The sequence below is a fragment of the Saccostrea cucullata genome, unplaced genomic scaffold (genome assembly GCF_032062105.1).
Source record: "Saccostrea cucullata isolate Sc308-1 unplaced genomic scaffold, CSIRO_AGI_Scuc_v1 ctg3369, whole genome shotgun sequence".
Taxonomy (NCBI): Eukaryota; Metazoa; Mollusca; class Bivalvia; order Ostreida; family Ostreidae; genus Saccostrea; species Saccostrea cuccullata.
In genome coordinates this window covers 23,723-35,624 of record NW_026933211.1, presented here as the reverse complement: position 1 = coordinate 35,624, position 11,902 = coordinate 23,723, and the positions used below count along the sequence as shown (strand labels likewise).

General features: G+C 35.0%; 2 protein-coding genes across 2 annotated transcripts; one reads left to right on the top strand and one right to left on the bottom strand.

Moving 5' to 3' along the window:
* The first annotated feature begins 440 nt into the window (after positions 1–440).
* On the top strand, positions 441–3,588 carry LOC134237674 (protein-S-isoprenylcysteine O-methyltransferase-like). Its single transcript, XM_062719811.1, has 4 exons — positions 441–686; positions 1,054–1,312; positions 1,448–1,665; positions 3,077–3,588. Exons 1-4 carry the CDS (start codon positions 465–467, stop codon positions 3,263–3,265), a joined length of 888 nt encoding a protein of 295 aa, XP_062575795.1. The 5' UTR covers positions 441–464; the 3' UTR covers positions 3,266–3,588.
* A 495-nt stretch (positions 3,589–4,083) lies between these two features.
* LOC134237673 (uncharacterized) lies at positions 4,084–11,823 on the bottom strand. The gene is made up of 16 exons (XM_062719810.1): positions 11,741–11,823; positions 10,555–10,767; positions 10,058–10,201; positions 9,546–9,700; positions 8,843–8,936; positions 8,320–8,463; positions 8,135–8,211; positions 7,941–8,030; positions 7,730–7,829; positions 6,775–6,923; positions 6,411–6,538; positions 6,128–6,237; positions 5,930–6,034; positions 5,676–5,806; positions 5,107–5,198; positions 4,084–4,869 (listed from the first exon to the last, which is right to left on the bottom strand). Exons 1-16 carry the CDS (start codon positions 11,771–11,773, stop codon positions 4,688–4,690), a joined length of 1,947 nt encoding a protein of 648 aa, XP_062575794.1. The 5' UTR covers positions 11,774–11,823; the 3' UTR covers positions 4,084–4,687.
* Positions 11,824–11,902: the final 79 nt, after the last annotated feature.

Below are 11,902 nucleotides of genomic sequence, written 5' to 3'. Positions count from 1 at the left end.
GAAATAGTATTTTCATAAGTTGCTTAAAATTAGCAATGTTATCTACTCAATAAGGTTTTCCGTCCATACTATATTAATAATTTCATTTTTTATCTTTTTCTGGACTTAAAATTAGAAATAAATATACGGTTCTGTTTCCATGATCAGGAAACATCTTTATCTTTATATTGTACTAAAAAGTTTTAGCCTACAATTCAGTACCAAATAAAAATATTTTGATCTGTAGTCTTTTTAAACGATCCCGGGCCTATTTGTCTCATTGTCAGGGTGACATGATGGATGCGTTTTGTTTCGTTCTTATACAGCTTTTAAGTTTACTTGTAACTAACAAATACAGTTGTGAAAGGCAAAATTTAATATATTTATTTCCATCGGAATCGGAGTACAGCTATCAGTAATCGATAAATTTAAACGTGATCATTGAAGAGCTCCAAAAAGGGGGGTAATCACGAAATGTGTTTACAATGGCGTTTCTAGTTGAGAATGGTAGAATAAGTTTGAAAAGTTTTCTTGGTGGTGCCTGCATCGTTTTTGTGCCATGGATATCGTACTTAGGAACTAATTTTAACTACTTATATACATACTTTTGGTTCTTTCTGTTTTTACTGTATGCAATTTTGTACAATGGCGTATTGGTGCTGCTCAGCTACACCACAACAGGTGGTGTCCACGGTAACTTCTACAAGGTACACGTAGCATATTAAAGTACTATAGAGTGTTTTTCAAAATTGATATCATTTGCTTTTATTTTGCATTATATTGGTACCTGAATACTAGCTTTTAATTATGCATGAATAATCTACAGTTTTTAGTTATGAAACTGAAAGCATGTCTTATTTTTACTTCCCAAATAATTTTTATAGACAACTGTTAGCTACTGTAACATGTAATGTAAATTTGATGATTTCTTTAGAATGATATCTGGTTTATATAACTGTAATAAAACTATAATTTATATCATGTTATATAGGAGGTGATGGATTTCTTTCAAAGAATGATCATTATGATGTGAACAGGTGAAGGTTTGAGTTACTGTATTGTATATTTTACCAGGTGGCAGTACGAGGTGGCTTCCTTGGTCTGGTGTTTGGACTCGGGTGTCTTATCAGCCTCTCTGGCACCACCCTGACTCATTTTGGGTGGTACCTGATGGCGCTCAGCTTCTTCCACTTCTCTGAGTATTTGACAACAGCAGCTACAAATCCTTCCTCTCTTACCCTAGACTCGTACCTGTTGGACCACAGTCGCGAGTATAAGTTGGCAGCAGTAGCTAGTTGGCTGGAGTTTTTTGTAGAATGGTATTTAGCACCAGGTATGAGTCAAATAACACAGAATTTATACAAACAGAAACATATGTAAACATTTTATCAGCAGAAATGCACATGTATAATTATGAATTTCATCATTTTGTTTACGTAAATTCTGAATAAGACCATTTTTATTTTAGGTTTAAAGCAGTATTATTATATAGCTGTCATTGGTGTACTACTAGTCCTGTTGGGAGAATCTCTGAGGAAAGCCAGTATGATTACGGCTTCAACAAATTTTAACCATTATGTCCAGTACGTCAAGAGACCAGGTCATCAGCTGGTCACCAGGGGAGTGTACTCCTGGTGTCGACATCCGTCCTACGTCGGCTGGTTTTATTGGAGCATAGGGACTCAGGTAATGTCAAGTGGTTTTTATTGGAGCATAGGGACTCAGGTAATGTCAAGTGGTTTTTATTGGAGCATAGGGACTCAGGTAATGTCAAGTGGTTTTATTAGAGCATAGGGAATCAGGTATTGTTGTGGTTTTTATCAGAGCATAGGGACTCAGGTATAGTCGTGGGTTTTTATTTGAGCATAGGGACATAGGTATTGTTGTGGTTTTTATTGGAGCATAGGGACTCAGGTAATGTCATGTGGTTTTTATTAGGGCATAGGGATACAGGTATTGTTGTGGTTTTTATTGGAGCATAGGGACTCAGGTATTGTTGTGGTATTTATTGGAGCATAGGGACTCAGGTATTGTTGTGGTTTTTATTGGAGCATAGGGACTCAGGTATTGTGTGTGGTATTTATTAGAGCATAGGGACTCAGGTATTGTTGTGGTTTTTATTGGAGCATAGGGACTCAGGTAATGTCATGTGGTTTTATTAGGGCATAGGGACACAGGTATTGTTGTGGTTTTTATTGGAGCATAGGGACTCAGGTAATGTCATGTGGTTTTATTAGGGCATAGGGACACAGGTATTGTTGTGGTTTTTATTGGAGCATAGGGACTTTTATTGTTGTAGCTTTTATTGGAGCATAGGGACTCAGGTAATGTCATGTGGTTTTATTAGAGCATAGGGACTCAGGTATTGTCGTGGGTTTTATTAGAGCATAGGGACTCAGGTAATGTCAAGTGGTTTTTATTGGAGCATAGAAACTCAGGTAATGTCATGTGGTTTTATTAGAGCATAGGGACTCAGGTATAGTCGTGGGTTTTATTGGAGCATAAGGACTCAGGTAATGTCAAGTTGTTTTTATTGGAGCATAGAAACTCAGGTAATGTCATGTGGTTTTATTAGAGCATAGGGACTCAGGTATTGTCGTGTGGTTTTATTAGAGCATAGGGACTCAGGTATTGTCGTGGGTTTTTATTTGAGCATAGGGACTCAGGTATTGTCGTGGTTATATTGGAGCATAGGGACTCAGGTAATGTTAAATCTCAATGGTGGTGATCATAACAAAATCATATAAATATACACATGCATGATCTAGCGTACTTGATCAAAATAAGATGAACATGTTGGACAAAGCATTTGATAAAGACATGAAAAAGAAACTGTTACAAACATATTTCACTTCAAGCTTACAAAAATCAGAAAACTTTTATGCAGCAATTATCACTTTCTGTCCAGAAAATAAAACTTAAATGTAGAAAGCTGTTAGGTTATCAGTTTTCAGGGAAGGGGTGTATGTCATTGCTGCATATAGTGCATTGAGGAACAAATAAAGAACAAGTATGTGTGGGGTTAGGTTTTTGCATATTAAAGCATTTCAATATATTAGACCTATTAATGTTTGAATTTTACTTAATTTTTTTTCAGCTTATATTAGGAAATCCATTCTGTTTGATAGCCTATACAATAGTGTCATGGAGATTTTTCAGAGAGAGAATTTATGAAGAGGAGATTTATCTTCTGAACTTTTTTGGTGAAGATTATTTAGACTACCAGAAATCTGTGGGTACTGGTCTACCTTTCATTACTGGCTACACGGGCTACTCAGCGCTGTAATATCTAGTCCAGTTTTAATTCAGAATTTGTCTCAAGAGTGCATTTTAATCTGTTTTACAAACATGAAGATGTGAGATTCTTGGTGATAACATTTTGATTCCTTTTTATGTGTGTTTTATAATACAACTGCATTTAACATAATACTAAATCCAAGAAAAGCAGTTATGAACTGTTAGGCTCCATTGCCACTCCATTGTTCCGAGATGTCTGCTAGTAGATATTTAATGTCTTTCTGCTCATTGACATTTTAATACAAGAAGAAACTTTCCGAAAGTTGTCAGTCATGAATATACATGTGTAAAGTGAAATATTTTTTATGAACAAATGATGAAATTTATATTTATTAAAGGTGTATTTTAAGTTAGTTTGTTTTGTTTTTATTATGATTTAATTTTAAAATATTTACCAAAACATCATAGAGGAATTGTGCACACTGAGTGCACTAAATGATACCCCCAGCCTCCCATATAATTATATACAATGGGGAAGTCCATGTTTTACTCTGGGAGAACCGAAATAAGTTTCAGATCAAAAAGTGAAATTAGGATGTGTGCATTGGCATTAAGTAACTAAGAATCTGAAAGTATCATTAAATTTTACTTAGGGGTATAGGAGGATTTGCGAATAAAAGACGGGTACCATTCAATATTATAGAAAGAATGGCTGTTGTCATATTTTGCTCTGGGAAACCCAAAATATGTATCTGTTATTACAAAACCTTCACATTAAGGGGCTGATAATAGTAGCTTTATGCATGAAAATACTTGTAATCTACAGAAACCCGACAACATCCCACAATTCAGAGAAAAAAAACACACTTGTAACTCTTCAATAGTTTACTGCATTGGTTTATAACGGTTAACATGGTTAATAAAGCAAAAGAGGACCAGCCTCCAAAAGTCTCAAATAAAATGTCTGATATAAATAATAAAATTGTTGGAATTTATTAAAACAAATGGAAAATGAAAATGTATTAATACATAATAAAGATAGCTAAGGGTTGTAAATAATGAAAACAATTAAATCATAAATATTTAAAAAATAACATGAAGGATTACATACAGATAGATATAAACATACAGGTTTATATGAATAAAATGCTACAAATAGGAATAAATCATAGAATTATCACAGTAATCAACAAATAAATGTCAAGTTTGTAAAAAAAAAAAAGGTAACAAAATCGATATACTTTAGTATGTCCTTTTTGTACAATATACATGTACTTCCTTAAATAACTCATAAAGAGTGCATATTTTGGACGGAAAAAATAAACAAAACTTTAAATTTATGCATATTATTAGAATACTAGATAAATATATTGTAACAAAAATAAAATACTATGGAAAATTTAATTAACATCGTCACAGAAAAGATTTCAACAGTACTTGAGTTCTATTGCATGGGGAGGAGGGTATATCCTCAGTTGAGTCCCTTCTTTACGTCATCAGACGAGCCTCCAGATGAGCCTTGATCTGAGCGTAGGGAAGCTCGTGATCCAAACGAGTCCTTGGCAGCCATTTTGTTGAGTTTTTCCAGTGTACTGAGGGAGGGAAGAGCTGGGACGGGGGCGTGGTCGTCCTTGGAATTCATCACCTGTAGGCCTGTAATGTTAGAAAATATCTACATTATCATACTGTCACAGACTCAGAATATAGGAATGACCAGGTATGTAGGAAGTAGGTATTTGACTCTAAGATTACAGAGCTATACTTAATTTTTTTTTTATTTTCACACACAGTGAATCTTTAATGCAGATTAAGAACCTCTTTCACAGAAGAAATGATAACAGATATACTGTCAGTATTTTACAGCTTTATAATTTATTTGTTACATGTTACCTTGGTCAGCCATGTCCCACGCCTCCCTGTCAGCAGAGTTGTCCATTATATACTCCAGAACCCGGTCCAACTTCAGGCGCCGAGCCCGCACACTGTCAAATAATAACACAAGCAACATTCAGTGTATGTCGAAAAATAATGTAACATCAAATATTTTACTAGTATGTGTGGATTTCAAAATATCATCTTGTCACAGATCATTAAAATTTTTATCTGTTTTAGTTCAAACTCAGAAGAACTTTATATGTTATAGTTAGGTTCCATTGTCACACTTTATCTTTCTGTATACAAATTTAAATTGCTACTCTTAGTTTTTGTCATTTTCAATAAATAAATCTTGATGTTTAAGTTCGTTAAATAGTGTTCCATCTGTTATTTGAAATAGAATGTCTTTTTACTGTCCATGTCATCATGATTTGATATTTTGGTGAAAGCTGTTTACAATGATGTAATCAAATCATGTACAGACTGATGCTTCTAGTCCTAAGCTTAAACCTGAACTCATCTAACCTGATATAAAGGTAGGCTTTTAAAGATACACGTCCTGATTTGAAATATTTATAACTCACCGTAGATCTGCAGCCTCCAGCATACAGAAGATGATTTTAGCCACAACTTTCTGCAGCATGGGGTCCTTGGTTCTGGCAAACATACTCAGAGACTCCTTCAGCATGGTGTGATCCATCAGTAGTTCACATGTCTGTAAGCAGAAACCCATCAAAAAAACTTCTTAAGGGGCATTTTTACATGATGGCTTCCTTAAAATAGGTGTCCACACAATGTTATGATTTATACCCCAGGAACAAAGTTAGGCATGACTTACATGTCTATTTTCTGCATAGTATAGGAGGATTTTTCCAGCCAAAAGGAACAGCTTTTCATCCATGGTATTCATAGGAAGCTCCAAAAGAACCTCAAGTAGATTTTCCTAAATAGAACAATTGTCATTTTTACCAGAACAGTTATTTTTTGAGTAATTCTTTAACTGTAAATGCAGAGCTCAATTTACAATGGCACCTACCTGGGCACAGATCATGTCAGAACTCTCTATTGCCAGAAGTTCTAGTGTTTGTAGAGCGTATCTCTGAGTCTCCACATCATTGCTTCTACAAAGATGGATCAAGGCCTGAGCTGGAGATAAAGACAGACATTTTAAGTGTTAGTTCTTTATATCAGTGTATTAACATTTAAGTAAAGACAAACCTTCAATATCAAAACAAAACTTTCAAGTTGATATCATAATATCTGATATGACTACAAGATTTATTGACCCGATCACTAGTTATGTCCCTTGATACAGTTACCTGGAATATTCCTGGAGGTGATTTGCACTCGGATATCTCTGTTGAATGCCAGATCCAGGAAGATGCTGGCCACGGTCCTCTGACAAGTTATCGTTCCTTGGTAAGCTGCGCGGGCCAGGTCATCCAGACTGGAATAACACACATTTCTACATAAATATCCTGCCATAACAACATTAATGATAATTGAAGAATCTGATATAACCTACACAGAGCCACTGTATTAAAACAGGCAGTTTATTGATATCTTTTCACCAATATGGCCTAGCTCTTCATTGTTCACAAATTCATGACTTGCATTCTGTAAAAACCTGTGATTTTTAAAATACTTCAATTCATTTCTCACAAAACATATGGCGACATTTACCCATGATCCATGACTACGGCACTCTTGTGTTCGTCAGACTCTGATACTATTCCGTAGATGGCACTGGCAGCTTCCTGCATGATTCGGGAATTCTCTGAGTGGAGTAGTGCTGTCAAAGCCTTCACTCCTCCCATCTCCACAAAGTTGTCCTAAAAATAGGCAGGACATACAGTGAAGGCTGAAATCTATTTAATATTCTGAAATACCTTGTACAATGACACAGACCCACTGAACAGTATTGTAAAAACACAGCTACTGTTATTACCTGTATGGAGGGGATTGTGATGATTAATTACCTGTATGGTGGGGATTGTGATGATAAATTACCTGTATGGAGGGGATGGTGATGATAAATTACCTGTATGGAGGGGATGGTGATGATTAATTACCTGTATGGTGGGGATTGTGATGATAAATTACCTGTATGGTGGGGATTGTGATGATAAATTACCTGTATGGAGGGGATGGTGATGAGTAATTACCTGTATGGAGGGGATTGTGATGAGTAATTACCTGTATGGAGGGGATGATAAATTACCTGTATGGAGGGGTTGATAAATTACTTGTATGGAGGGGATGGTGATGAGTAATTACCTGTATGGAGGGGATTGTGATGATTAATTACCTGTATGGAGGGGATGATGATGATCAATTACCTGTACGGAGGGGATGGTGATGATCAATTACCTGTATGGAGGGGATGATAAATTACTTGTATGCAGGGGTTGATAAATTACCTGTATGGAGGGGATTGTGATGATTAATTACCTGTATGGAGGGGATGATAAATTACCTGTATGGAGGGGTTGATAAATTACTTGTATGGAGGGGTTGGTGATGAGCAATTACCTGTATGGAGGGGATGATAAATTACCTGTATGGAGGGGATGATAAATTACCTGTATGGAGGGGTTGGTGATGAGTAATTACCTGTATGGAGGGGATGATAAATTACCTGTATGGAGGGGATGGTGATGAGTTCCTCTAGAGCCTCCACCGCGTGCTCCTGTGTTCCTTCATCTGTACTCATTGCTAGAGCTAGCAGAACCTCCAAACTTAATCAAACAGAAAAATATAGCAAAAAAAGATTATAACAGTGGTATCTTAAATTCTACAGTTTGATATAGTCTTTATGGATACATTGTTTAGAAGCACAGTTGACTCACCCTCCCTCTGCGACGATCCTGAATTTGTTGTCGTCACCAGAGGCTGCCATGGCTGCCAGCTCATACGCAGCTGTTCTCTTGTCCTTCAGTCTGAAATAAACCTTGGGCATTGAAGGTTTTCTTATTTACAAAGGCAACAAGAATAGTAGACACACTGGTTACATGTAAGAATATTCTTTACAAAGGGAGCTAACCTTCCATTGCGAGCGGCTGCCATCACCATTTCAATATCCCTTTCCTGAACTAGGAATTGTTCAATATAATCTCCAATCTGCAGAGAAAAAAAAGTTCTGAAAATTTTCCCTTTCAAATGAAATATATAGATATTCAAATATTTATAAAATCAAAGGTAGACTGACTTTTGTATTTTCTATTTTACCTCCAGTCTGAAACTGAAGAACAACACGCCCACAACAATGGCCGACAGAAGGAGAAGGAGGGACTGCATGGCGAAGAATATCGCGGTGAAGACGTTCTTATGAGAGCAGTCACTGATAAACTCCCAGTCCTTACAGCCATGATTCTGAAACACAATATTGAATACAATCTTATAGATATCAAAGAATATCGCAGTGAAGATGTTCTTATGAGAGCAGTCACTGATAAACTCCCAATCCTTACAGCCATGATTCTGTAACACAATACAATCCTATCTTATAGATGTCAAATCAGGAATTTCAGAAAGCCTAGTTTTCAAGCTTTTCTTTGCACAAAAATTTAGAGTTGATCTGGTATCTCAAGCAATGGAGAATCAATATCTTTAAAAAAAATATGTCAAAGTTGTCCAAGTGAGTTTGAAGTTCCAAACCCTTTTTCTTCATATGTTTTAACCACAATATCTGGAATTCTCAGATATCTTAAAGCTTTTTTTCTGACAATCACATATAAGATGAAAAACTTACCACAATCACCATCCAGGAAGTGGCAGACATGTAAATAGCTGCTCCTAGTGTCCCCAGAGAAGCCAAGAAGTACGCAATACAGAAAATAAATCTCCTGTAAACAAAGTATTATAGTGTAAGGTCAAGAAGTATGCAATATTGAAAATAATTCTTCTGTAAACAAAGAAATCAGTAGTGATCAAGAAGTATGCCACACAGAAAATAAATCTCCTGTGAACAAATTCATTAACAATGGTGAATGGTGATTATAACTATCCTTTTATATGTTAATTAATCAAACTTCTTTTTGAATATTTATTTATTTAATATGTGTATTTTCTAATTAACACACAACAAAACTATCAGAGGCATTAACCACTGCCATGTTTGTGGTAGACTTTATCAAATAACGTGTGATTTGCTTTTATTCACTTTAATTGGAAATAAATTCTATTTTATTAGATCTCTAATCTTATGTTTGCTGCCTGTTCCAACTCAGGGTTAAAAAATTGGGTCAGTATAATTATATACATGTTGATGGGATGAGAAAATACAAGTCTTAGAATGAAAGAGAAAAATTATCCTTTTCTGGTGGTTTAAAAAAGTTTTTAGTAGAGCCACTTTTTATAGCCAGTAAGCAGAGAAAGGGCAAACAAACAATTTTAAAAGGTGACCTTAGCATATACAAATCTGACTTTCAGACAAATACTTCTTAGTGACTTACAAATGAGTGTTATTTCCAACATATCCTCCAACTCTTGTGTACTGGGGACGGAACAAAACGGCAAAAATAAAAACTGGGAAGGTCCAGAGAAAAGAGTAGTAAAAGGTCGTTACCAGGGTCAGACAGGTGGTCAGGAAGTGCATGTACAACAGGCCCTGAAACACAAGATAAAGAGTCAACAATAGCTCATACAATAACAAGTTATACAGAAGACTGCCCATAATCTTCATTCATAGAATTTTATGCATTACTGCTGCTCAAAATTTTAGCATAAATGAAACTGCTTACAGACAGTGTGTTATCATAGCTGCTTTGCATCAATCTGATCAAAATCAGATCCTCGATCCGCTCCTTTGTTTTTTTATTGTCGCTACATGAGGTAGTGACAATAAAAAAACAAAGGAGCGGATGGAGAATCTGATTTTAATCAGATTGTGCTTTGCATAACAAAAGTATTCATCACCAGAGACTTAGCTATAATACAGTTTGTAAATTAAGTTATATATATATACATTGAAGTCTTTCAGTAGTTTCTCTCTCAGTGTGAATGCTTTGATTTCCTTGTACAATGGGGCCTTGATGTCAGTCGTTTCGTTAGCGTTCAGATCCAGGTTTACTGTGGAGGATCCCGCCACCGACAGTAGGTCAGACATGGACTGAAATAATGGAACATGGTATAAGTATTTAGTTCATATTTCTCTATAGAAATAGAATATTGAATTACATATTGTAGTTTCAACTCTTATCTATGAGCACAGACTGCCACATTCATTCATTGAAAAAGAAAACCCAATGTTATACAGGTACTATTTTTCTTTACAATTGAGATGCATGCCATGGAGAAGAGTGTAGATATAAAATTTTTGTTTGTTAGTTCTCAATAAACAAATACTCTGTATTATGACTGGTACATATGTATAATGTAATTTACATGATATTAACTACTTGAGAAAAACATTTCTTCTTTTATTTTCATTTGATTTATGAGGAAAGAATATAAAATTCATACACCAGATTTCTTTGACAAAGGAATCATCTTAATCACAGAGTTGTCAACAATATCATAATCTCTGATAAGAAAGGCATCCCTGAGGTACTGCCCCTTGTAGCGAAGTCTGAACTGGTGATCTGGGTAGCCAATCTCAAATAACTTGTGCAGCATGCGGGCTCGGATCCGAGCAATCTTGTCATTGAAATTTACAACAACAACAAATGTTCGGTGCTGAAAAAAATTATGATGTATTATGATTAAGAATTTTTATGTTTAACATGTTTAATATACCTATACCTGTATATATAATACATTCTGAACTGAAACAAAATCAATAGATATAAACATACGTGACTACACAAGAAAAGTAGGAGATAATGCAATGAACAGGTCCGGCACAATCTCTTGATTAAGCTATATAGCTTGATTTAGCTATATAGCTTTATTTAGCTATTCAGAATAGCTTGATTAAGCTATTTGCTCAGACTTTTTTCTCAGATGTGTTATTTTTTCAACATGTGCAAAAAGTCGCACCTTGGTGCAGTGGAAAAATTAAACTTTGTACTTTTCTGAATACAATGTATGTAAAAATCACTCACCAAATTGCGTCTCCTTGAGAGACCTTGTACTCAAAGTTTTAAAAGTTTTGGGGCTATTGATGATTGACCACAAAGTTATTTCTTGAATGAAATTATAAAGGAGGCCAGTTATGGCCAACACAGTTCAGCACAATGAGAAGCAATCATACTTATCCACGCCTCACAGCACCCAAAGTAGTTGATAGTTATTAATCAAACAATGGAAATTCGTATTTTGCAAGTATTTAACAGCAGCACTGTTAGAAATTTCTATGATTTAGGTTGTATTTTTAATACTCCATAGTACACATATATGAATAGTCAAATATTTGAGACTTTTTGTTTATTTCTTGCAAAAAACGTTTTTGTGAAAAACTGCATATAAATAGCTTTATCAAGCTATTTTGAATAGCTTAATAAAGCTATATAGCTTTTTAAAGCTATATAGCTTAATCAAGAGATTGTGCTGGACCTGATGAATAACTACCCAATAGACAGTTTTCATAATCAGTCAATTGTATTTTGTGGGAAAAAAACTTCAGACAAAATCATATCAAAATGAGAGGGTAATGAAAGCAGTAAAATATAATTTCCTTGTCTATATTATGTATTTGAGAAAAACTCACCGGAAAAGCTTTACTTTCGATGTAAATTAACATGTTAAGGTTTGAAAAAACACAAGCAACCTTGTTCTTGTTTACATTGGAAACTTTCAAAATGGCGTAAAATATCTTAGATAGCTCGTACATAAAATTCAACAAAAAAGTTTAGTTTTAAGTATCTAATTT

What these genes read in the sequence shown, in the direction of transcription:
- LOC134237674 (XM_062719811.1), top strand. Translation starts at nt 465, where the DNA reads ATGGCGTTTCTAGTTGAGAATGGTAGAATAAGTTTGAAAAGTTTTCTT. An exon ending in TCCACGGTAACTTCTACAAG is followed by an intron (nt 687 to 1,053) that starts GTACACGTAGCA and finishes ATATTTTACCAG; the next exon opens with GTGGCAGTACGAGGTGGCTT. An exon ending in AGAATGGTATTTAGCACCAG is followed by an intron (nt 1,313 to 1,447) that starts GTATGAGTCAAA and finishes TTTTTATTTTAG; the next exon opens with GTTTAAAGCAGTATTATTAT.
- LOC134237673 (XM_062719810.1), bottom strand. Translation starts at nt 11,773, where the DNA reads ATGTTAATTTACATCGAAAGTAAAGCTTTTCCG. An exon ending in TCACCATCCCCTCCATACAG is followed by an intron (nt 6,924 to 7,729) that starts GTAATTTATCAT and finishes GCCTATTTTTAG; the next exon opens with GACAACTTTGTGGAGATGGG. An exon ending in CACCTCCAGGAATATTCCAG is followed by an intron (nt 6,238 to 6,410) that starts GTAACTGTATCA and finishes CTTTATCTCCAG; the next exon opens with CTCAGGCCTTGATCCATCTT.